Raw genomic sequence first — 23,928 nt, 5'->3', positions numbered from 1 at the left:
AATTCTCAGGCTGCAGTTCAAGGGCCTTCTCCACCCCCTCAAACCTCCCCACCCCTCACCGAGCCACTACCACAGCAGTTCTCAAAGTGTGGTCCAGGGAACCCCTGGAGGGTACCGCCAGGCATTTTCAGGAGGGCTTGCAAACACAAAACCGTTTTCATCATAACTCAAGATGCCATTTGCCTTTTCTACTCTCTTCCTCTCACAAAGGAGCAGTGGAGGTTTCCAGAAGCTATGGGACATGAGATGTCACACCAGATCAGAGAATGCAGAATCAAGTACGAGAAGCCAACGGTCTCCTATTGAGCCAGACACGAAAGAGATTCGTCAAAATGCGCAACCACGCCACTCTTCTCGTGAGTTTTGTCTGTTTGTTTCAGAAACTACAGGATTTTCGTAAAAGTGTGTTATTACACTGACACGTAATGTTCATGAATCAACGGAGAAGTATTTTTGGATGTCCTCGCTGCTAATTTTTAATATGGTAATTACCATCAGGGACCAAATGCAACGCGGGATCCTAGACTGGATCCCAGAATAAAGAAAAAGAGGACATTTGTGGGAAAGCTGGTGAAACTACAGAAGAATTTGCAGATCGGTTAATAACAGTATTATCCCAATATAAATGTTTCAGTTTTGATAAAGGGCCCGGGGGGACATGAGATGGTAACATTGAGGCAAGTAGGGTGTAGACGAGATAAATATGTATATATGGGGACTCCCTGTACATTCTTGGCAACTCTTCTGTACCTCCTAAAACTATTCCCCAAATAAATCATTTGTTAAGAATATGTAAATCCAATATATAAATCTATAAATCAAACTGATATAACCCACTTATTGAGAATCTTTGGGATCCTTGATAACCTTTAAGAATGTAAGGAGGTCCTAAGGCCAGAATGTTGGAGAACTGCTACTTTAGTATGTGCTTTTCCCACCAGAGTGAGAACTTTGAGCTCGGTGGGAATTTTCTGCCATTTCCTCCCAACCCTTCTCCACTCTGAAGGCCAAAATCCTCCCCGTTTTTTCAGGTTCCGTGGGAATGCTATCCCCTTCCTGGGTCTCAGGGGATCCCTCCCCCACATCTTCCCAGTGACCTGCTCTGTTTCGCCTGCACTAGTTTCTGTGAATCTCTGTATTTTGAAGCCAAAAGACCTCTCAAGAATTATACTTTTCCATTCCAGACGCGGAGTGAGGATGACCTCTGACCTGAATGAGTGCGTCCCGGGACCCGGTGACAATCAGATTGTTCTCAGGACCAAAACTGGCTGTCTCCACGGTGTCCTCGTGTTCAAGGTCGGTGGCCATGAATCGATGAAACCCCTGTGAGTTTGCCAAGAATATCCGGACGGATCTTCCAAACCCTGAAAGGGCAGGGATGGGATTATCCCTTTCATTCCTGGAGGAGCTTGACAGGAGTTCAGTTTAGTCAACAAAGATTTTTTTGAGCACCAACTACTTGGCTGTGGAACCAACACGGTGGAGAACAAGAGAGACATGGCCCGTGCCATCACATAGCCTAGAGTTGTCAGGTGCAGGGGTGGGAGGTGGGGGGTGGGGGCGGCAGCTGAAAACAGTGATCAATAACCTTGCAGAAAACAGCAAAGTTATTTATTATCGCAAGACTATGAGTTTCCAGAGGGCTGGGACCACCTGTTGGGGCTGGTATCCCAGAACCCAGCACAAAGCTGGACATAAGGTAGATATGTTTTGAAGACGGAGGGAAGGAAGGGAGGGAGGAAGGGGGTAGGGAGGAGGATAGGAAGGACAGGAAAATAGTTGGAATCTGAGATAAGGGCAATGAAGTCAAGGGGACTGGCTGCCATGAGAAAAAAATGACACAGAGACACACGTGGCAGACAAGGCATGAAGGGGGAGACCAGAGAAATGTGGCCACAAGTCAAAGAATCACAAGGCAGAAACTAGAAGGGGCAAAAAAGGGTTCTTCTCTGGAGGCTTTGGAGGGACCATGACCCTGCCCACATTTTTTTTTTTTTTGAGTAATTTTGTAAAGTTTATTTACTTATTTATAGAGACAGAGAGGGGGAGAGAGACAGCATGAGCAGGGGAGGGGTAGAGACAGGGAGAGAGAGAGAATCCCAAGCAGGCTTCCCACTATCAGCACAGAGCCCAATGCGGGACTCAAACCCACGAACCGTGAGATCATGACCTGAGCCGAAACTAAGAGTCAGACACTTAACTGACTGAGCCAGCCAAGCGCCCCTGCCCACATCTTGATTTTGGACTTTTGGCCTCTAGAATTGTGAGGAAAGAGATTTCTATTGTTTTGAGCCACCACATTTATGTGGTAGTTTGTTACAGCAACCACAGGACCTTTGAGCGGACATCTGAGAAGGTGGCAGGCCCTGGAAGGGTGGGAACAGCCTGGGATGACCAGGAGGTAGGAAAGGCCTGCGTGTGCGTCTCAGGGGCAGCACAGAGGCCAGTGTGGGTGGAGCAGAGTGAAGGAAGGGGAGGGGAGGGAGGGAGAGCCTTGCTAGATTTAACACAAAACAAAACAAAACACCCAAGAGGACAATGCCATTGAATTAGAATTTCAGATAAACAGTGAAATTGCTATTATTAGCAGTAGTAGATCCCAAATATTACGTGGGGTATATTTATACTGAAAAGTTGATTTGTTGTTTATCTGAAGTTTCACTGGGCATTCTATATTTTACCCGGTGTTCCAAATACGGGTTGGGTGAAGTGTTTTGTTAAGAGGGCCCCTGGCAGTGCAGGAAAGAGGGTCCCAAGGCCAGATCATGCAGGCTGGGACGTGGTGGGGGCAGGGGAGATGGTGTGGGACTCTTGTGCTATGCACCTGGCCTGCACCAGCCCAGTTTAGACTCCTGGAAACGCCTGAGTCAAGTCAGCTGGGGGCTGGCCGTCCATCTGATTGCCTCTCCAGGCCCTCCATGCAATTGTTTTATTGAACTACACTTGAACCTGAGGCTCACACAGAAGGATGTTATGGGAAACGGATGGAGTACATCAGGATATCTGCTGTCCAAGGATATTTGCATCCCATTCGTGTGCAGGAAAGGGTTAACTCAGCAGGTCTGGGTGTCCCTGTTCTGCACGTGAATGGTTTGGCCCTTGCCAGGCTCCTGAGAGGTGCCCTCTAAGCCCTTAGAATGTCCTCCTTGATAAAAGTGTCCTTGTAGGGCCCCCGGGTGGCTCAGTCAGTTAAGTGTCCAGTTTCGGCTCAGGTCATGATCTCACCGTTTGTGAGTTCGAGCCCCACGTCGGGCTCTCTGCTGTCAGCATGGAGCCCGCTTTGGATCTTCTGTCCCCCTCCGTCTCTGCCCTTCCCCCCCTCTCTCTGCCCTCCCCCCACTCGCACTCTCTCTCCCTATCTCTCAAAAATAAATAAGCATTAAAAAAAAGTATCCTGGTTTTACTTGAGGCCTTGGGCCACACGGGATGGCCAACGCTCACGTGTGTTTGGCAGTGGGAGCTTTGGGACAGGCGGTATCAGCTTGACCTCGGAGGGGTGTTGGGAGACTGAGGTCAGCCGGGCAGGTGGTCAGCTGTGTCTCCATAATCAACCCCCGGTAAAAATCCTGGACGCCAAGGCTGGTTGAGCTCCCCCGGTCGGTGCTGTTGTCACACACGGTCGCTGACAGAAGTAAGCGCTGTCCGCGTGACTCCACGGGGCGGGGACACCTGGAAGCTTGGGCCTGGTGTCTTCTGAACTCAGCCCCACACACCTCTACCCTTTGCTGATCTTAATCCAAGGGACCCCCTGAACCACAATTCCATTTCTGACACTGGAAAGAAATCCGTGCCTGATCTTAGCTAAGTTGGGATTGGGCTACCTCTTCTAGAGCAACAGGTGGGTTCCCGAAGCTGTGGATGGGGAAACCGCTCGGGCTTCTCCTCATTGGCCGCTGGAAAGAGCCACACGTGAAACCCGCTGTAACAGGTTTCTAGGGCACTGGGGTCTTCAGTGCCCTTGACCTCAGTCCTGATTCCAGTCTGTGCCTGTACCCTTTGTTCGTCTTTCTTCTCACGTGCCTGTTTCCCATGCTGCCTTTCGCGCATACTTGTGCCACCTAAGATTCTTCTGGAAACTGGATGGTGGAAGATGTGCAGGAGCCATCACCACGAGCCGCATGTGGCTCTTCACGTGGCTGGTCCAAGTCGAGATGAGCTGTTGGTGTAGAACACGTGCCAGGTTGCATAACCTTCGCGCGAGAATTTTGTCATTTATTTTTTTTTTAGTTTGGTTATTTTTGAGAGAGAAAGACAGAGCACGAGTGGGGGAGGGGCAGAGAGAGAGGGAGACACAGAATCCGAAGCAGGCTCCGGGCTGCGAGCTGTCAGCACGGAGCCCAGCATGGGGCTCGAACTCACGAACCTGGAGATGGTGACCTGAGCCAAAGTTGGACGCTTAAACGACTGTGAAAAATACCGTTAAGAATTTTTTTTTTTTAATTTTTTTTTTCAACGTTTATTTATTTTTGGGACAGAGAGAGACAGAGCATGAACGGGGGAGGGGCAGAGAGAGAGAGAGGGAGACACAGAATCGGAAACAGGCTCCAGGCTCTGAGCCATCAGCCCAGAGCCTGACACGGGGCTCGAACTCCCAGACCGCGAGATCGTGACCTGGCTGAAGTTGGACGCTCAACCGACTGCGCCACCCAGGCGCCCCAAGAATTTTTATGTCAATTTCATGTTAAATTTTTAGAGTGTATTGGGTTAAATAAGATATATTATTCACATGAATGACACCTGTGTCTTTTTGCCTTTTTAAATAGGGTCATGCCAGGGCACCTGGGCGGCTCAGTTGGTTAAGCGTATGACTTCGGCTCAGGTCATGATCTCACGGTTTGTGAGTTCGAGCCCCGCGTCGGGCTCTGTGCTGACGGCTCAGAGCCCGGAGCCTGCTTCGGATTCTGTGTCTCCCTCTCTCTCTGCCCCTCCCCTGCTCATGCTCTGTCTCTCTCTGTCTCTCAATAATAAATAAACGTTTACAAAATTAAAATAGGGTCATGAGAACATTCAGTTATGAATGTGGCTCACATTTGTGGCTTGCATTACTGGACAGCACTGGTCTACAGTTCCTCTGACCCCTTACAAAAATCAGGGCTGATTTTAGGGCAATGAAATTACCCTATCTGAGGTTATAACGGTGGATGTACTCCATTACACATTTGTCCAAATCCATAGAAGGCACGACAGCCAGAATGACCGTAATGTAAACTACAGACTTTGGGGGATGATGATGTGTCAATGCAGGTTCATCGATTGTAGCAAATGCACCCCTCCAGTGGGGGGTGTTGATATTGGAGGAGGCTGCATGAGTGCGGAGTGGGGGGGGATATAGGGGTTCTGTGGGAAATCTCTGTACTTTCTGCTCAACCTGGCTGTGAACCCAAATCCGATCTTTATTTTTTTTTAAGTTCATTTTTTTTTTTTTTATTTTGAGAAGGGAAAGAGGGGCAGAGAGAGAGAGAGAGAGAGAGAGAGGGAGAGAGAGAATTATAGGCAGGCTCCGTGCTGTCAGTGCACAGCCCAATGTGGGGCTAGATCCCATGAACCATGAGATCAAGACCTGAGCCGAAATCGAGAATTGGATGCTCAACTGAGCTACCCCATGCACCCTATGATATGGTTTTTTTTTTAATATTTATTTATTTAAGCAATCTCTACATCCAACATGGGGTTCGAACTCACCACCGCTGAGATCAAGAGTCACACACTCCTCCGACTGGGCCAGCCAGGCATCCCCCAAACTGACCTTTAAACAAAATAGTCTTTTTGGGGGCACCTGGGAGGCTCAGTCAGTTGAGCGTATGACTTTGGCTCTGGTCATGATCTCGCAGTTCGTGAGTTTAAGCCTCACATCGTCGCCTCAGATCCTCTGTCCCCCCTCTCTCTGTCCCTCCCCCACTTGTGCCCTCTCGAAAATAAATAACCGTTAAAAGAAAAAGAGAGAAAGAAAAAATAGTCTTTTTTTTTTTTCTTTAATTGGGCTGCGGATTGTCTGTTGGTCATCTCCTAGGAAGCCTTCCCTGTTTCAGACAGAAGAAGAAAACTCTATCACCCACTCCCATGACCCCTGATTCTTGTCTGGTTATAGCACCAACCACACTTTTTTGTGGCTACCTTATTGTAGGGGTTGCATTTCCTGGCTCCTCCCTAGGAGCACCCCATCCTCTCATGCAGCACTCCTTAATCCCTGTGACTGGCGGGGATAAGCACCCTCATCTCAAATGAACCAGAAGCACAGAAAGGTTAGTTTTACCCCGAACAGGGAAAGCTGCAGCCCGGGGGCCAAAACTGGCCTGGCATCTATTTCTGTGTGACCCGTGAGGTCAGGATAGTTTTTACGATTTTAAATCGTTGAAAAAATAAATAAATATAAGACTACTATTTTGTGACATGTGAAAAGGATACAAAATCCAAATTTGGGCATCCATCAACAAAGTCTTAGTGGCACACAGCCAGCCCTACTTGAAATATCATCTGTGGAGGCTTTCACGTTACAGGTGCAACAGGGACCACTGGGTCTGCGGCCTTTCAGAAAAGGTTTTGCCGGCCACGGGTCTTGAATGGCCCCCCTCGCTCCAAACCCCTGTCTACTTCCAACCAAATCCAGAGTTGCACCCCCCCCCCCCGCCAGCTCCCTGTCACCATGGCTCCGAATAAGAGTTAGACACTACCTGCAGCGAGAAGGGACTCGTCTTCAGAGACTACCAGGAACCGCACAGCTTCCGGAAGCTTCTCCAGCAGGCTGTCTCCTTCGGGGGAAATCTGTGCAAAGTCAAGGATGCCCATCAAGCATTTCCACAGGGTTAAGAGTCCAGGGTCAAGAGTTTGAATGCAAGGCTCTGTCACTCACCAGCTTCCAAGAAAATTCCTTAGCCCTTGGGTACCTCAGTTTCCTCATCTATTAAATGGGCGATGATACAGGACGACCACATAGGACCATCATGGGCTAAGAATCGTGCAGAATGGTTCCCTCCCCAACCTGCACATAGTCAGCCCTCCCAACGTGGTAACTCTTTTTTTTTTTTTTTTTAAATTTTTTTCAACGTTTATTTATTTTTGGGACAGAGAGAGACAGAGCATGAATGGGGGAGGGGCAGAGAGAGAGGGAGACACAGAATCGGAAACAGGCTCCAGGCTCTGAGCCATCAGCCCAGAGCCTGACGCGGGGCTCGAACTCACAGACCGCGAGATCGTGACCTGGCTGAAGTCGGACGCTTAACCGACTGCGCCACCCAGGCGCCCCTTTTTTTTTTTTTTTTTCGTGGTAGCTCTTATTATTACCGTTGATACTGTTTTTGTAACTAGCTCAGGCACCCGGAGAACATTCTGGCACTGGTTTCCTGCCCCCAGAGGAGCTCTGGAGATCTCAAATAAGATGGAAACTCCCATTCCCAAGTTGCAGGACTGATTCTGTTCAGATCGAAGAGGATGGTTCTTTCCTTAATCCTGCAGCCCCAATTCAGCTACGGATTATTTTTTTAATTTAAATTTTAGTTAGTTAATATACGGTGCAATATTGGCTTCTCAACTACTGATCTTTGAGCATCTGACAGCCACCAGGCCGAGAGCCAAAAACTTTGCATTCATTACCTTGGGGAGGGGCACAGACAGGACGCCTCGGGGGCCAAGAAAAGTGAGTTGTTGGCACTAATCCAAGCCAATGTTTAAAAAAATATATTTGTTCACCTTCATGTAGTGGGGGTGGGAGAAATGAATTTCCTCATGGCTCTCACTGTTGATTTTTTTAACTGCTGATTGAAAAAAAAAATGTTTCTTTTAAAACTTAGAGAGTTAAACAATACTGTATAAGATGGGGGGAAGGGGCGCCTGGGTGGCGCAGTTGGTTAAGCGTCCGACTTCAGCCAGGTCACGATCTCGCGGTCCATGAGTTCGAGCCCCTCGTCAGGCTCTGGGCTGATGGCTCAGAGCCTGGAGCCTGTTTCCGATTCTGTGTCTCCCTCTCTCTCTGCCCCTCCCCCGTTCATGCTCTGTCTCTCTCTGTCCCCAAAATAAATAAACGCTGAAAAAAAAAAAAAAGATGGGGGGAAAAAAGAAGTATCCAGAGCACATCAGGAACACCTCTCCACCTTTCCTGCCATTGTCCCTTCACCCCAGAAGGGGCTGTTGTCTACATTGTGAGCACCTGCTTGCACAGGTGAGCATTTACATGACCATCCTTTTTTGCACCATCCGTCATAGATACTCTTCTGCAAATTTGCTTTTACTTAATGCGTCTGGGGCAGCGGTTCTCAAAGGGTGGGAGGGCGATTTTGTGCCACCCTCGCCGGCCAAGAGCTGGCAATGCCTCGAGACATTTTTGTCAGGACCGAGTGCCAACAATTACCCACATTGGCCGGCCCCCAGGAGACACCAAGAGAGGTTTCCTGAAACGCGCAGAGTTGCAAATCCCTAGAATTAAGAAGCCAAATGTCATTTATTAAAAGATCAAAGGTAGGGGCGCCCGGGTGGCTCAAGTCGGTGAAGCGTCTGACTTCGGCTCAGGTCACGGTCTCGCGGTGCATGGGTTCGAGCCCCGTGTTGGGCTCTGTGCTTGCAGCTCGGAGCCTGGAGCCTGCTTTGGATTCTGTGTCGCCCTCCTTCTCTGCCCCTCCCCTGCTCAGGCTCTGTCTCTCTCTCTCTCAAAAATAAAATAAACATAAATAAATAAAATAAAATAAATAAAAAATTAAAAATGACCGAAGGTGAAGACATTGGGCACTTTGGGGCCAAGCAATGTGGGCGTCACACTCAGTAAAGCAGCTTACCAAGGAGATGGAGCCCTTGCTGAACCCGGTGACCATCTTCCCCTGCTTCTGGAGCGAGACCCCACAGGTAGGCGTTTCTTCCTTGATGCTGGATAAATGTTGCCTCCCCTGTGGCTTTCCTGTGGCTGAGCTCCACAGGCCGGCCACGCCACCCTGGGACACGGTCAGCAGCGTGGCCCGGGAAGCCAGCACTCCTGCATACACCCAGCAGTCAGAGGGATCTCCCGGGATCTGGAAAACCAGTTCTGCAGTTTCTAGATGCCACGCACTGACCTAATGGAGTCGTGAAAAGGAAGAGAAATCTCAGTGAGAGACCTGGGTGGCGGGTTTTCCAGGGGCAAACGCAAAACCCGTGCTTTTTCGTAGTGCATGCATTTCCTTTTCAGCGTTGGCAGTTCCAAACAAGGCAGGCGGGAGACACATCCTGGATTAGAGCCTAGAACAGCAAAAGGACATTGGTGGAAAACTTGATGCAATCCAAGTGAAGTCTGCATTGGGCTGATAGAAATGACCAATATTAATGTCTTAGCTGTGGCGAATGTACCCTGCTTATGTAAGATGTTGACATTACAGGAGACTGAACAGAAGGGCATATGGGAACTCTTTCTAATAGCTCTATCACTTTTCCACGAACCTAAAATTTCTCCAAAGTGACAGTCTCAAGAATGAGAGCAAAGTTAGCCACGCCGTATACATTCACATATATGTCACCTCAAGTAATTACTGATCAGAGCAGATTTCATATTTAACCTCACCAGAAAAGGTACCTTTTTTAATTGATAGTAGCCATTTAAATAGTAAACATTTGCCCATTAATTCTCCTTTTGGGGTTTACTCTAAAAAAATTTTTTTTTAATGTTTATTCTCGAGAGAGTGCGAGCAGGGGAGGGGCAGAGAGGGAGACACAAAATTGGAAGCACACAAAATTGGAGACACAAAATTGGACAGCTCCAGGCTCTGAGCTGTCAGCACAGAGCCCAACGCGGGGCTAGAATTCACGAACCGTGAGATCATGACCGGAGCCGAAGTCAGATGCTTAACCGACTGAGCCACCCAGGCACCCCTGGGGTTTACTCTAAAGAAATATGGAGAGATACAAAGATCTATGTAGAAGGAAAGTTGCCTCAATTATTTGAAGGTGCGAGGAACTGGAAACAACTTATCTGTCCAGCAGTAAGGGATCAGGTACATAACTACCATGGAGTCATGCAAGGCAATCTTAGGAAGTCACTAAGCACGCTGTTTTTGAAGAATGCTTAAGGTCATGGACAAATAAAATAGATTTCTGAAACTGCATCGATAGCTTCATATATGTTTTTGTCCCCATTCTGTGTTATACATACATGCACATGTGTATGTGTATGAAACCCACATAAAATAAAACCCTGTAAAATGTTAACAGCATTTCTCTTAGGGATTGTTTATTATCATTTCTTATTTCTTTACTGTATTTTCCTGACTTCTGCTGATAACCAAATGATTTCTTTAACCAGTTTTGCAATCAATCAACACCTCTCTAATATTTAAGCCCGCACCGTCAGTAAAAATACAAGGCAAGCTGCATGTGACTTTAAATTTTTTATCAATCACTTTAGAAAAAGTAAGAAGAAGGGTGCCTGCGTGGCTCAGTCTCGGGTCATGATCTCACAGTTCGTGAGTTCGAGCCCCACATCCGGCTGTCTGCTGACAGCGGGGAGCCTGCTTCAGATCCTCTGTCTTCCTCTCTTTGTCCCTCCCGGACTTGTGCCCCCGGGCGACTGCTTGCTCTCTCTCTCTCTCTCTCTCTCTCTCAAAAATAAAATAAACATTAAAAAAAAGTAAGAAAAACAAGGGAGAGCGATTTAAATAATACATTTTACTTAACCCATATGTCCAAATGTTATCATTTCAACATGTAATCAATATAAAATTATCATTGAAATATGTTACATCATTTTTCTGATACTAAGGCTTTGAAATCCAATGTGTTTTAAACTTAGGGCACATCTCAATCCAGAATAAGCACATTTCAAGTGTTCAGTAACCGCGTCTGGGTGGTGATGCCCCACACTGGACAGCATAGTTTATAAGCTACCGATATTACTTACATGAACAACTTCCATTTACTAATAAAATATAATAATTAACAGCTACTAATTATTTGGTGCTTACTATGTACCAAGCACTATGCCACATGTTTTAGTCATTATCTCATCTAGTAGATGAAGCAGAGCGGTAAGGTAATGTATCAAGATCACTCAGCTTGCAAAGAAGTCACCTGGGAATTAGCTAGAGATTTTTTTCCCAAGCCCTTTAGTTACTAAGCTTTCACTCACTATTCTTCTGTGTCTCTATTCATAAAACAATCAGATCATAGGGTTATAGGTGATATAAAAGAATAACACAGCAGAATACACATTGTTTTCAGTTGCAGGTGGGACATTTACCAGAAAAAGATCATAAAATGAATCTCAAATGAAAGGATTCATCATACAAATGAAATTAAATTAGGGAGAAAAAAAAGGTAAGCTATCTGGGAATCTTTCAAATATCGGAAATGAATAGCATACTTTTTTTTTTTTTATAATTGTTTTAACGTTGGGGCGCCTGGGTGGCTCAGTCAGTTGGGTGTCCGACTTTGGCTCATGTCATGATCTCCTGATTCGTGGGTTTGAGCCCCACATTGGGCTCTGTGCTGACAGCCCAGAGCCTGGAGCCTGCTGCGGATTCTGTGTCTCCCTCTCTGCCCTCCCTGATTGTGCTTTCTCTCTCCTCTCTCGAAATTAAACATTAAAAACAAATTTAAAAACAAATTTTTTTTAACGTTTATTCATTCTTGAGAGATAGAGAGCATGAGCTGGGGAGGAGCAGAGAGAGAGACAGAGGGAGACACAGAATCCAAAGCAGGCTCCAGGTTCTGAACTGTCCGCATAGACCCTGATACAGGGCTCAGACCCACAAACCGTGAGATCATGACCTGAGCCTAAGCCAGACGCTTAACTGAAGGAGCCACCCAGGGGCCCCAAATACCACACCTCTAAATAGCCCATGGAATAAAGAACAAATCAAAAGGGAAATCCAAATGTATTTTAAACTGAATGCAAATGGTAATATGATGTATCAAGGTTTGTGGGATTCAAGTAAAGCTGTACTCAGAGGGAAATTCATAGTACTAAAAATGACCAAGTTAAAAAAGATGAAAGGTCTCAATTCTTCAGGGTCAGATAGAACTACTGAAATCATCTAATCCAACTGTGAAGTTTGAACCTCCTGATAGCATCCTATCAAGTGGTTGTGTACCCCTGTTTACACCCACCCCCTATCAGGGAGCCCCTCCTTATAGAAACAGCATATACTGTCTTGGAAAGCTCTGGTCTCTTTCCTTTGCAAACAGGGGCAGGTGTTTGTTACCTTTGAGCCAGATGCCAAATACACAACCTTCTTTGTTTCATCCAAGTGAAGACTCCAGGTCTCAGGTTGCATGGGATCCTTTGAGCCTCCATCCCAAATGGTGAATTTCTCCTGGCCAGTCAGTAGATTCCACAAGCGCAGTGTATGGTCCTTTGAGGCAGAGAGGGCAAGTGTCCCTTTGGCAAACACCTTCACATACCTCACCTCTCCTGCAGTAGACCAGGGTCGGGGAGAATACATTAGCTGAACACATTTTGACCTTCCAACTACCAAAATGCCTGTTGGTTTGGGAATTCCCTGGCTTACCAAAGAAAAGATGATGGCTTCAAACGTAGCCAAATTACAAGTGACGGAATGTGGCAAAACTAAATTAAGAGTTGCAACAATTGATATTACAAGCAATCATACGCCAATAAAATGGGCAATCTGGGAGAAATGGACAAATTCCTAGAAACATATCAACTACTAAAACTGAAACAGGCAGAAATAGAAAATTGGAACAGACCCATAACCAGTAAAAAAAATTGAATTAGTAATCAAAAATCTCCCAAAAACCAGAGTCCAGGGCCAGATGGCTTTCCAGGGGAATTCTACCAAACATTTAAAGAAGAGTTAACACCTAATCTTTTTTTTTTTTTTTTTAATTTTTTTTTTTCAACGTTTATTTATTTTTGGGACAGAGAGAGACAGAGCATGAATGGGGGAGGGGCAGAGAGAGAGGGAGACACAGAACCGGAAACAGGCTCCAGGCTCTGAGCCATCAGCCCAGAGCCCGACGCGGGGCTCGAACTCACGGACCGCGAGATCGTGACCTGGCTGAAGTCGGACGCTTAACCGACTGCGCCACCCAGGCGCCCCAACACCTAATCTTTTGAAGTTGTTCCAAAAAATAGAAATGGAAGGAAAATGTCCAAACTCTTTCTATGAAGCCAGCACTACCTTGATTCCAAAACCAGACAGAGGCCCCACTAAAAAGGAAAACTATAGACCAATTTCCCTGATGAACATGGATGTAAAAATCCTCAACAAGATACTAGCCAACCGGATCCAACAATACATTAAAAGAATTATTCACCACGACCAAGTGGGATTTATACCTGGGATGCAAGGCTGGTTCAATATCCGCAAAACAATTAACGTGACTCATCACATCAATAAAAGAAAGGACAAGAACCATATGATCCTCTCAATAGATGCAGAGAAAGCATTTGAGAAAGCAATACAGCATCCTTTCTTGATAAAACCCTCAAGAAAGTAGGAACAGAAGGATCATATCTCAAGATCATAAAAGCCGTATATGAAAGACCCACTGCTAATATCATCCTCAATGGGGAAAAACTGAGAGCTTTCCCCCTAAGGTCAGGAACATGACGGGGATGTCCACTCTCACCACTGCTATCCAACATAGTATTGGAAGTCTTAGCCTCAGCAATCAGACAACACAAAGAAATAAAAGGCATCCAAATTGGCCAGAAGGAGGTCAAACTTTCACTCTTCGCAGATGACATGCTACTCTATATGGAAAACCCAAAAGATTCCACCAAAAAACTACTAGAACTGATCCAGGAATACAGCAATGTCTCTCATCAACCTTCTGTTGAATATTTCCAATGAGTAAGAGTCTTGAACTGGAGGATGTGAGCATTTCTATGGTGGATAAAGGGTATGTGGGACTTTTCTGCACTATTTTAGCAACTTCTTATGAGTCTAGAATTATTTCAAAATAAAATGCTCAGAAAAAAAGGGAAAAAGGAAAAATGTGCATACAATTTGACTCAGAAATCCCACTTTTAAGAATGTGTCTTACAGAGGGGCGCCTGGGTGGCTCAGTCGGTTGAGCATCTGATTTCGGCTTGGGTCATGATCTCTCGGCTCGTGAGTTTGAGACCCCATCGGGTTCTGTGCTGACAGCGGAGACTGGAGCCCGCTTCAGATTCTGTGTCTCCCTCTCTCTCTGCCCCTCCCCTGCTTGTGCTCTGTCTTTCTCTCTCTCTCTCTCTCTCTCTCTCAAAAATAAATAAACATTAAAAAATTTAAAAAAAAAGAATGTGTCCTATGGAAATAATAGCATAAGTGTGTGAAGATGTCAGACGTTAATTGCAGCATTGTCTTATAAAAAGAAAATTGCAAACAACCTGTTTATGAAAAGGGAGTTGTTAAAGAATATGGTGTATCTGTATAAAGAATATTACAAAGCCATTAAAAATAATAAGATAGATGTATATATACACCTAACTATAATAAATTATTACAACAGCCAATACTTACTGAGGGCTTTCTATGTGCCAAGCATAGTGGTTAGTAGTTTCCATGCATTAAACTCCTTTAATCTCATAAAAATTGTGCGAGGTACTATTATTATTCCATTGCATAGATATGGAAACTGAGGCACAGCTGAGTACAGTAACTTATCCCAAACCACATGATTAATAAGTCGTGGAGCCAGGACTCCAGCCCAGAACTCAAGCTCTCAACCTCTACGTGATAAATTCTACAATATATTGTGACAAAAGCAAGTTACAGCCCAGTGTATAAAATAGTACCATCTGCTTTTGACAAAAACTCAAAGTACATGAACTTATACAGAGCTACATCTGCATAAGCCTAGAAAAAAATTAGTTCTGGCATTTAATAAACTCTGACTACCAATCAGCTCCACGGAGACTGAAGGGTGGGAGAGACTAAAGGGAGTTTCATCTCTTTATAATTCAAAGGACAGTAGGACAGTGGGTAATTTTGATTTGTTGTGGTTTGGGTATTTTTCAACCAAAAGTTTTATAAATAGCAACGTGTTGCAAAATATCTCCGTATGTGGAACACTATGTCACAGTAAAAATGAATTAGAGACATACACACAATGTGGAAAGAGGCAAAATATGTGATGTTAACTGAAAAAACCAAAAGGTTATGCAAACAAAGGCTTAGATGACTATATATAAAACTGTATATATTTGTGTATATCCGAACACCTGCTGGGGGAAGGGACTAGAACAACAATATGCTGATAAATGATGAACAACAGACTCTCCAGAGGGGTTGGGGGAAGCCCTGACTTGTGGCATTTTGTCAATTTCCTTGGTGTAACTATTCCCGCCCGTGGTTCATTTCAAGCCACTAACATGACTCCTCATTGAATATAAGGTTGTGAAGAGAGTTCGGTAGCAGCCCATTTCCGCCTTGCGGGTATGGTAGCCAAGCACACGGGTAGTAAAGTGCAGTATAATACTTTGAAAGTAATAAGTTTTGGGGCGTCTGGGTGGCTCAGTCGGTTAAAGTTAAGCGTCTGATTCATGGTTTCCGCTCAGGTCATGATCTTGCCGCTCTTGAATTCAAGCCCCAGGTTGGGCTCTGCACTCTCAGCTCGGGATTCTCTCTTCTTGGGATTCTCTCTCTCCACCTCTCTGCCCCTCCCCTGCTGGAGCTTGTTCACGTTCGCTCTCTCTCTCAAAATAAATAAACACACAAAAAAGAAAGTGATGAGTTTTGGATATGTATTACCTTGTTTTATTTTATTTTATTTTTTTTTAATTTTTTTTTCAACGTTTATTTATTTTGGGGACAGAAAAAGACAGAGCATGAACGGGGGAGGGGCAGAGAGAGAGGGAGACACAGAATCGGAAACAGGCTCCAGGCTCTGAGCCGTCAGCCCAGAGCCTGACGCGGGGCTCGAACTCACGGACCGCGAGATCGTGACCTGGCTGAAATCGGACGCTTAACCGACTGCGCCACCCAGGCGCCCCTGTATTACCTTGTTTTAATGGAATTGACTTAACTGCAAGCTTCTAAAATTTCATGTTTGATAATGCCTGTGATCACTGCCTCACCACATTCCTGAGAACTTCACAATCAGGTCTCTTGCAAACACCAGGGCAAACCACGTCCAGCTTGCTGGCATGTGATGGGAAATTTTCACTCTCCTTATTACACATGCCTGTAACGCTTTCCGTTTTGTCAGTAAACTGATTGCCGAGTTTTCCTAATTACAAATAATAAGACTTTGATGACTTAAGAAAATTCTTTTTGTGTGTGTTTACTTATTTTGAGAGAGAAAGAGAGTCAGAGTATGAGTGGGGGAGGGGCAGAGAGAGAGGGACACACAGAATCGGAAACAGGCTCCAGGCTCTAAACTGTTGGCACAGAGCCCGACGTGCCGCTTGAACTCACGAACCGTGAGATCATGACCTGAGCTGAAGTCGGACGCTTAACCGACTGAGCTACCCAGGTGCCCCGCTGATGACTTTTTAAAAAATGAATCAAGGTCCATGGGTAAATGGGTTCAGGTCCTGGACAGATGGCCCACGCACACAAAAATACAAATATCGGATAGACCTATGTGAAACTAGCCATCCTGATGATAATAAAATGAATGGAATCTGACTGATACTCTATCAGTACCCATGTCATTCCCAGCTCTTGGGAAAAAAAAAAAGAATATGTTGAGGACATCTGATGCTGGCAGCTTTGGGGTCCGGGGGGCAGTTTATTCTGCTACATATACACTTCTCAAAACCCATAGAAATGCTCACATCCTCCAGTTCAAGACTCCTACTCACTGGAAATATTCAACAGAAGGAAAAAAATGTTGATGAGAGTAAAAAGAGATTCATCACAGTAGAATCCATAATAGCAGAACACTAGAAATAGCCTGAATAACAAAAATTTAAAAAAATAAATGGGGGGCGCCTGGGTGGCGCAGTCGGTTGAGCGTCCGACTTCAGCCAGGTCACGATCTCGCAGTCCGTGAGTTCGAGCCCCGCGTCAGGCTCTGGGCTGATGGCTCAGAGCCTGGAGCCTGTTTCCGATTCTGTGTCTCCCTCTCTCTCTGCCCCTCCCCCGTTCACGCTCTGTCTCTCTCTGTCCCAAAAATAAATAAAAAACGTTGAAAAAAAATTTAAAAAAAAGAATTAAAAAAAAATAAATAAATGAAATAAAAATAAATTTAAAAAACTTTTTAATGTTTTAATTTTTATGTTCAGAGAGAAAGAGAGACAGAATCCTCAGCAGGCTCCAGGCTGAGCTGTCAACACAGAGCCTGACGCAGGGGTCTTGAACGTACAAGCTGTGAGATCATGACCTAAGCCAAAGTCGGACGCTTAACTGACTGAGCCACCCAGGTGCCCCGAAAGAAAATAAATTAAAAAAAAAATCATTTAATGGGAATGCAAGCTGGTGCAGCCACTCTGGAAAACAGTATGGAGGTTTCTCAAAAAATTAAAAATAGAACTACTCTACGACCCAGCAATGGCACTACTAGGCATTTATCCACGGGATACAGGTGTGCTGTTTCGAAGGGACACATGCACCCCCGTGTTTAGACCAGCACCATCAACAGTAGCCAAAGTATGGAAAGAGCCCAAATGTCCATCAATGGATGAATGGATAAAGAAGATGTGGTATATATATACAATGGAATATTACTCGACAAGGAAAAAGAATGAAATCTTGCCATTTGCAACTACGTGGATGGAACTGGAGGGTATTATGCTAAGTGAAATTAGTCAGAGAAAGACAAAAATCATATGATTTCACTCATGTGAGGACTTTAAGAGACAAAACGGATGAACATAAGGGAAGGGAAACAAAAATAATATAAAAACAGGGAGGGGGACAAAACAGAAGAGACTCATAAATATGGAGAACAAACTGAGGGTTACAGGAGGGGTTGTGGGAGGGGGGATGGGCTAAATGGGTAAGGGGCACTAAGGAATCTACTCCTGAAATCATTGTTGCACTATATGCTAACTAATTTGGACGTCAATTTATAAAAAAAAGGGGCGCCTGGGTGGCTCAGTCGGTTGAGCATCTGACTTCGGCTCAGGTCATGATCTCGGGGTCCGTGAGTTCAAGCCCCGCGTCAGGCTCTGTGCTGACAGCTCAGAGCCTGGAGCCTGTTTCAGATTCTGTGTCTTCCTCTCTCTCTTCCCCTCCCCCGCTCATGCCCTCTCTCTCTCTGTCAAAAATAAATGAACATTAAAAAAATAATAAAATAATAATAAAAAATAAAACAAGTTAAAATAAAAAAAATTTTTTTAAATCATTTAATACATTCTGGAACACGATCTGTTGAGAAGAATGAAATATTTTGCTGCATTTAAACATGATAAATGTGACACTGGATGGATCACAACAGCAAGATTCCTAACAGCCTCAAGTTGGAAACAATGTAAATGCCCTCGGACTAATACGGATACTGTTCCTTCCACTGTCCTTCCACATCGAATGTCCAGCACCAGAAAGTTGATAGATCCAGGGAGCACATGGGTGGTTGCCATGGGGCTGGGCGTGAGAGTGGAGATGTACTCCACAGAGGGCGGGCCATGCAGAGAGGACTCCTTGGGGTGATGGAAAGTTCTAGCATTAGGGTGATGGTTGTACAACTCAGTAAATCTAAAAATTGTTGCATTACACTTAAAACAGGTGAAATGGTATGTCAATTACACGTCAATAAAGTTGTTTTAAAAAAAAAGATTCAATGGAAATAAAAGATTGGTTATGGCAAAATGTTGAGAAAAAATTATAAAACTGTACATACTTAAATTGCAGTGACATATATTTTTGAGAGAGAGAGAGAGAGAGAGAGTGCAAGTGAAGGAGGGGCAGAGGGAGAAAGAGAGAATCTTAAGCAGGCTCCATGCTCAATGCAGAGCCTGACTTGGGGCTCGATCCCACGACCCTCGGATCATGACCTGAGTCCAAATCAAGAGTCGGTTGCTCAACAGACTGAGCCACCCAGAAGCTCCATAATGATAAAATAATTTTAACATCTTTATTGAGATATAATTCATGAGCATGAAATTCCCCCATCCCATGTATGACGGTACAATTCGTTGGTCTTTGTGTGGTCACAGAGCTGTGACACCATCACCACAGTCTACATTCAGAGTGTTTTCAAAACCTCAAAAAGCTGGCATTCCCTCCCCCTTTCTCTCCTTGTCGTTTAAATCATTTGGAGGCGTGTAATTCATTGGCATCTAACACATTCGCAATGCTGTACAACCGTCACCCCTATCTGATTCCGGAACATTTCCATCACCCCCAAAAGGAACCCCCGTCCTCATGAGCAATCACTTCCCATTCCTCCCTCCCCAACCAGCAACAACTAATCTGTTTTGTGTCTCTCTAGATCTGCCTGTTCTGGACATTTTGTATAAACAAATCATACTGACTGTGGGCTTTTGTGACTGGCTTCTTTGATTTGCTATAATGTCTCAAGCTCCAGCCTCGTGCCGACCTTGCTGTTCTGTAAACACACCAGCCTCCCTCCCCTGTCCCTGCCCTTTGCACACTTCTTTCTTCACGCCCTTTGTGTCTTGGCCGAAGCATCCCCAGCTGGGAGAAATGCTTTACCTAACTGTCCTAAGTCGGTCACTTGGACTGCTGCTCAGACATCTTGTTGCCCTGATTACCATGCATAACTATATTTCGCCTTCCCAAATGCCTGAGTCTGACTCGGGCCAGTGTTAAGGTAAGGTGAGCGAGGCACTCATCTTGGTGCCAAATTTAAGGAGGTGCCAAATTACCGAGCTTCCGTTTTGCCCTTGGCTCCCATATGGCTTGGCACAGTGCTCTTGCCAATCCTGTCTTTAAGACAGCTTGATATTTATTCATGGTGGATTTTTTTTTGCATTAATTTTGATTTTTAAAAATATTCCATTGAAATCTTATTTATCTTAAAAAAATTTTGTTTTATCCTTATTTATTTTTGAGAGAGAGAGAGACAGAGCGTGAGCAGGGGAGGGGCTGAGAGAGAGGGAGACACAGAATCCGAAGCAGGCTCCAGGCTCTGAGCCATCAGCACAGAGCCCGAGGCGGGGCTCGAACCCACAAACCGCGAGATCGTGACCAGAGCCAAAGTTGGACGTTCAAACCAACTGAGCCACACAGGCGCCCCGAAACCTTATCTATCTTGATGACGAAGTTGACAAAGCCCACTTTCCAGGCCTCACCTGTGTGTCCCATGTGCATATGGATCACCTGATGTTCTTCCGTGTCCCACACAGCCACGGTGCCATCCTGGGTGCCGACAACCAGCAGCCTCTCTTCCACGCTCCACGCCATGGCCGTGATGCCTGCAGCCACACAGAGACAACAGCGAGCGACCACGTCAGCTCCCGTGTCTGAGCCCTCAGCCATGGGGCCCTCTAATGGGCCCGCGCTTCACAGATAGGGAAACTGAGGCACAGATTCAGCCCCTTGTCCAGAGCCACACACCTAGAAAGTTCCAGCACTGTCAGACGCCAGATTCAGATCTCGACTGCAATGTTCATGTTGCTCTTAGGGACGACGCTAAGTCCTAAGTGTCTCCCAAGCTCAGCGGTTCTCATGCAGGGGCGATTCCTTTCCCCGCTCAGTGCCTCAGTTTCCCATATATAAAATAGGGGAAAGTTGAAATCAGAGCCAGTCCAAGTCTGAGAGGACTGGATTTTGTTCCCACCTCACTGGGACAGGGAGTACGGACATGGGATTTGTTTTTCTTTCCTTTTCTCTTTTCTTTCCTTTCCTTTTCTTTCTTTCTCTGGTCATTCACTGTGTGACCCTGGAAATGTGAGCTCAAACTTCTCATTTAGCAAATGAAAAAACTGAAGCCCAGAGTGGGTAGAAACTTTCCGAGCTTTGACATAACTAGGGCTCCTACAGAGGCACAGTGGGTCTGGAACACAAAACGTCTCCCTACCCGGGGGGGTGGCAAAAACAAAAACTTCTCTGTGACTGCCACTTCCTAATCAGTCACTGCACTGTGATTTGTCCCCCATAGCCATCCGGTCAGACTTCTTTTTGTAACAAAGCCCACAGCCCACAGGTGTTAGCTGAGTGCACATTCACCGGGACAAAGGCCATATTTCCCAAGCTCCCTTGCAGCAGCAGATGGCCAAGATCTTACCAAGGAGACACTTCTCACAGACCCGATAAATTCTGCTTCTGGACCACTCCCTCAAAGGGAAGGGGTCTGCCATCCACCTCCCCTTCCCACTTCCTACTGGCTGAAAGGCCATCCTATTGGTCGGGGCTGGAACGGCCACTGTTAAGCCGTCAAATGTTACTTTGACATTGAAAATGGCAGAGCAACAAGACTGAGTCTAGGTCCCTGATGCGAGAAGTAAGGGAGATGATTCATTTTCAGAAATACCAAATAAAAGCTGTGCTGTCTAATCGACAGTAGTTTTACAACCTATTGGAAATATGTCCGAACCCCCTCCCCCACAATGGAGTCCCAAACCCTTAGACACTTCACTTCCAGGTTCCTCGTCCCCTCTGAGTTTCGCGGGCTTATTTTTCGCGGGCTTTGCAATGAGCACGCGCCAAAGGACTGAAGTCTCTGTGTCACCTCCGGGAATGTACATGCGTTCCAATCAGACTTTTTGCCTTACGTGGACATAGGCGACTACCAGTAAGGCTGCAACCTCTGCAGTACTCAGCCAATGAGGAACCAGGGGAGGGACTTGCCTCGGTAGTGCTCAGCCAGTGAGGAACCCGGGGAGGGACTTGCCTCTGTAGTGCTCAGCCAGTGAGGAACCCGGGGAGGGACTTGCCTCTGTAGTGCTCAGCCAGTGAGGAGCCAGGGGAGGGACTTGCCTCTGTAGTGCTCAGCCAGTGAGGAACCAGGGGAGGGACTTGCACGCTAGGAGATAAATTGCCTGCTGTAACTGCCCCAACTGTGCCTGTCCGTCAGACACCTGCTCTTGGTTGCTTAAACCCTAGCTTCCCTGTGCTCTGAGTCCGTGTCCCTCCTTTGATTGGGGCAGTGGGCTTATTTCTAACACCTGACACCTTGGAGACACAGTGTTACCTCTACTTATGCCTGGACTGTTGTGTGGGAGTGGGAGGAAATGAACTGCTTTTTTATTTAAGCCACTGCTATTTTGTCCCTTGTTACAGCCATTTGAACTTGTAACCTAATAAAGATAGTCTTCTCCATCAAATCAGATTCCCTTCTGAAACACAGCATTCTAGCAGCTGTCCCTAAATCAGTTCCTCCATGTATGGTACTTCATCTCTTAGAACTTCTGTTTTGGAAGCACTATGCCTTGGGAGTGTAGCTCTCCCTACAGGGCCATGTGGCACAGAAATGGCCCGACTTGGAATAACTGACATTCGAGCCACAACTTAATTGTATTTGCTGGCCTTTCAATAATGCAAGAAGTTATGGGTGGGCAGATAAAGGGGTGGAGGAATGGAGGTAGACTGGGGCATGAGCGGATAGCTAGATGGCTGGCTGGATAAGTGGGTGAGTGGATGGGTGGATGTTAGATGAGTAGATAGATGAATCAACCGATAGATGGGTGGGCGGATTGATGAATGGCTGGGTGCACAGATGGGTGGTGTAAGTGAGTGAATGGAAGATGTTCAGAGTGACATGGAAAGATGAGTGGTGTGGACAGAGGGCTGAAAGATAGCTAATGGACTGACAGGTGGAGGGAAGGAAGAAAGGAAGGAAGGAGGGGAAGGAAGGAAGGAAGGAAGGAAGGAAGGAAGGAAGGAAGGAAGGAAGGAAGGAAGGAAGGAAGTGTGGATGGATGGATGGATGGATGGAACGACAGACAGAAAGAAGGAGGGAAGCAAGGGATAACACATGAATAGAGAGAACTAACTCCTCTAGTTTCTCTGACATTTTGGTGTCCCAAGAGAATCCATGAGTTCCACCAGCCTCTCAGGGACCAGTCGGACACAATCCCTAGCTTTTGGACTTACCAGCACGAGCCAGTCAATCCCAGAAACTATCTGTAAGATGGGCACTCGATTCTTAGAGGCAGCCAGCACCTCCTTGCTCTGGGCTCATTAGTGGTATTTACACTAGTAATCTACAGTTCCTGGGAGGCAGAGAGAGCGGAGTCAGCATGAGACAGCAAGGGCTTGCCCTGATGGCACCCCGGGGGCCTCCCTATACTGACAGAGGAGAGCCCCAGGGAGCAGCCAGAAACACCTGCCGCCCGCTGCCCTCAGGCATGAGGGGGCCTGGCAGGATTTTTGCAGAGTCGCAGAGACTGACCCTTGTGACAGCCGGTGAGGGTTGCCCGGAGGGGTCCTCCCGGGGGCTGGAGGAATCCCGTGAGGGGTACCAGCACAGGATGTGGGCACATCCGGAACCAGTTCTGGGCCTGTTGGCACAGCTGTCCCACCAGCGCCGGATGTGAGGTCGTGAAGAAATGGAGTCTGGCCAGGAGTTCTGTATATAGGATGCTCCTCTCTGCAACAAAGGGGACTCACGTTAAGGGGAAGGGCCATCTTCTCCTGCCTCTGTCTCTCTCCCCAAACACTCACCCCTACTTCCAGGGCCCCAGGTGGTTCTTAGCCTCCGGGGGGCCTTTGGCCTGGACTGGCCTTCCCCCTTTCTCATGCTAATCACCTCCTAATTTTAGCTAAAGGGCCACTTCTTTAAAAAGCCGTTTCCAGCCCAACCCACTAATCCACCTGCCCCACCCCCCAGCTCAGCACAGCTACAATTAACCTTTCTTCGTGGCCCCGCCTCTCCTCACTACCCTAGAGCTTGAGTTTCCTGAAACAGGAATGAGGTCTGTCTCGTTCATTGCTCTGTCCTTAGCACCTAGAACATCCCAGACACCCGATAAGTTGTAGAGGCCGCTTTTAGGCAGCAAGCTTGAGCAGTGAAATGTAGAGCAAGGCTAAAGGGCCCACAGCCACCACGAAGCTGAATCCAGACAGGCCCATCAAGGCTGCTTCCGTTTGATAAGGACATTTGGGATTGCCTTTCGAGCCCACCTGGATAATCCAGGATAAACTCTCCATCTCAAATTCCTTAATTTAGTCACATCGT

General features: G+C 46.3%; 1 protein-coding gene across 1 annotated transcript in view; it reads right to left on the bottom strand.

The window, feature by feature from the left end:
• NWD1 (NACHT and WD repeat domain containing 1) overlaps window positions 1-23,928 on the bottom strand; it is a 66,395-nt gene that overhangs the window by 8,436 nt on the left and 34,031 nt on the right. The window contains exons 11-16 of the mRNA XM_047094524.1: window positions 23,143-23,340; window positions 20,102-20,224; window positions 12,156-12,364; window positions 8,766-9,038; window positions 6,672-6,762; window positions 1,210-1,364 (exon numbers count right to left, since the gene is read on the bottom strand). Of these exons, the coding sequence (XP_046950480.1) occupies window positions 1,210-1,364; window positions 6,672-6,762; window positions 8,766-9,038; window positions 12,156-12,364; window positions 20,102-20,224; window positions 23,143-23,340 (1,049 nt within the window). The remainder of the gene's footprint in view (window positions 1-1,209; window positions 1,365-6,671; window positions 6,763-8,765; window positions 9,039-12,155; window positions 12,365-20,101; window positions 20,225-23,142; window positions 23,341-23,928) is intronic.

The sequence above is a fragment of the Lynx rufus genome, unplaced genomic scaffold (genome assembly GCF_022079265.1).
Source record: "Lynx rufus isolate CCGP_SWC_20201006 ecotype Redwood Valley unplaced genomic scaffold, mLynRuf1.p SCAF_4, whole genome shotgun sequence".
NCBI classification, from domain to species: Eukaryota; Metazoa; Chordata; class Mammalia; order Carnivora; family Felidae; genus Lynx; species Lynx rufus.
This window is presented reverse-complemented; position numbering and strand designations above follow the sequence as displayed.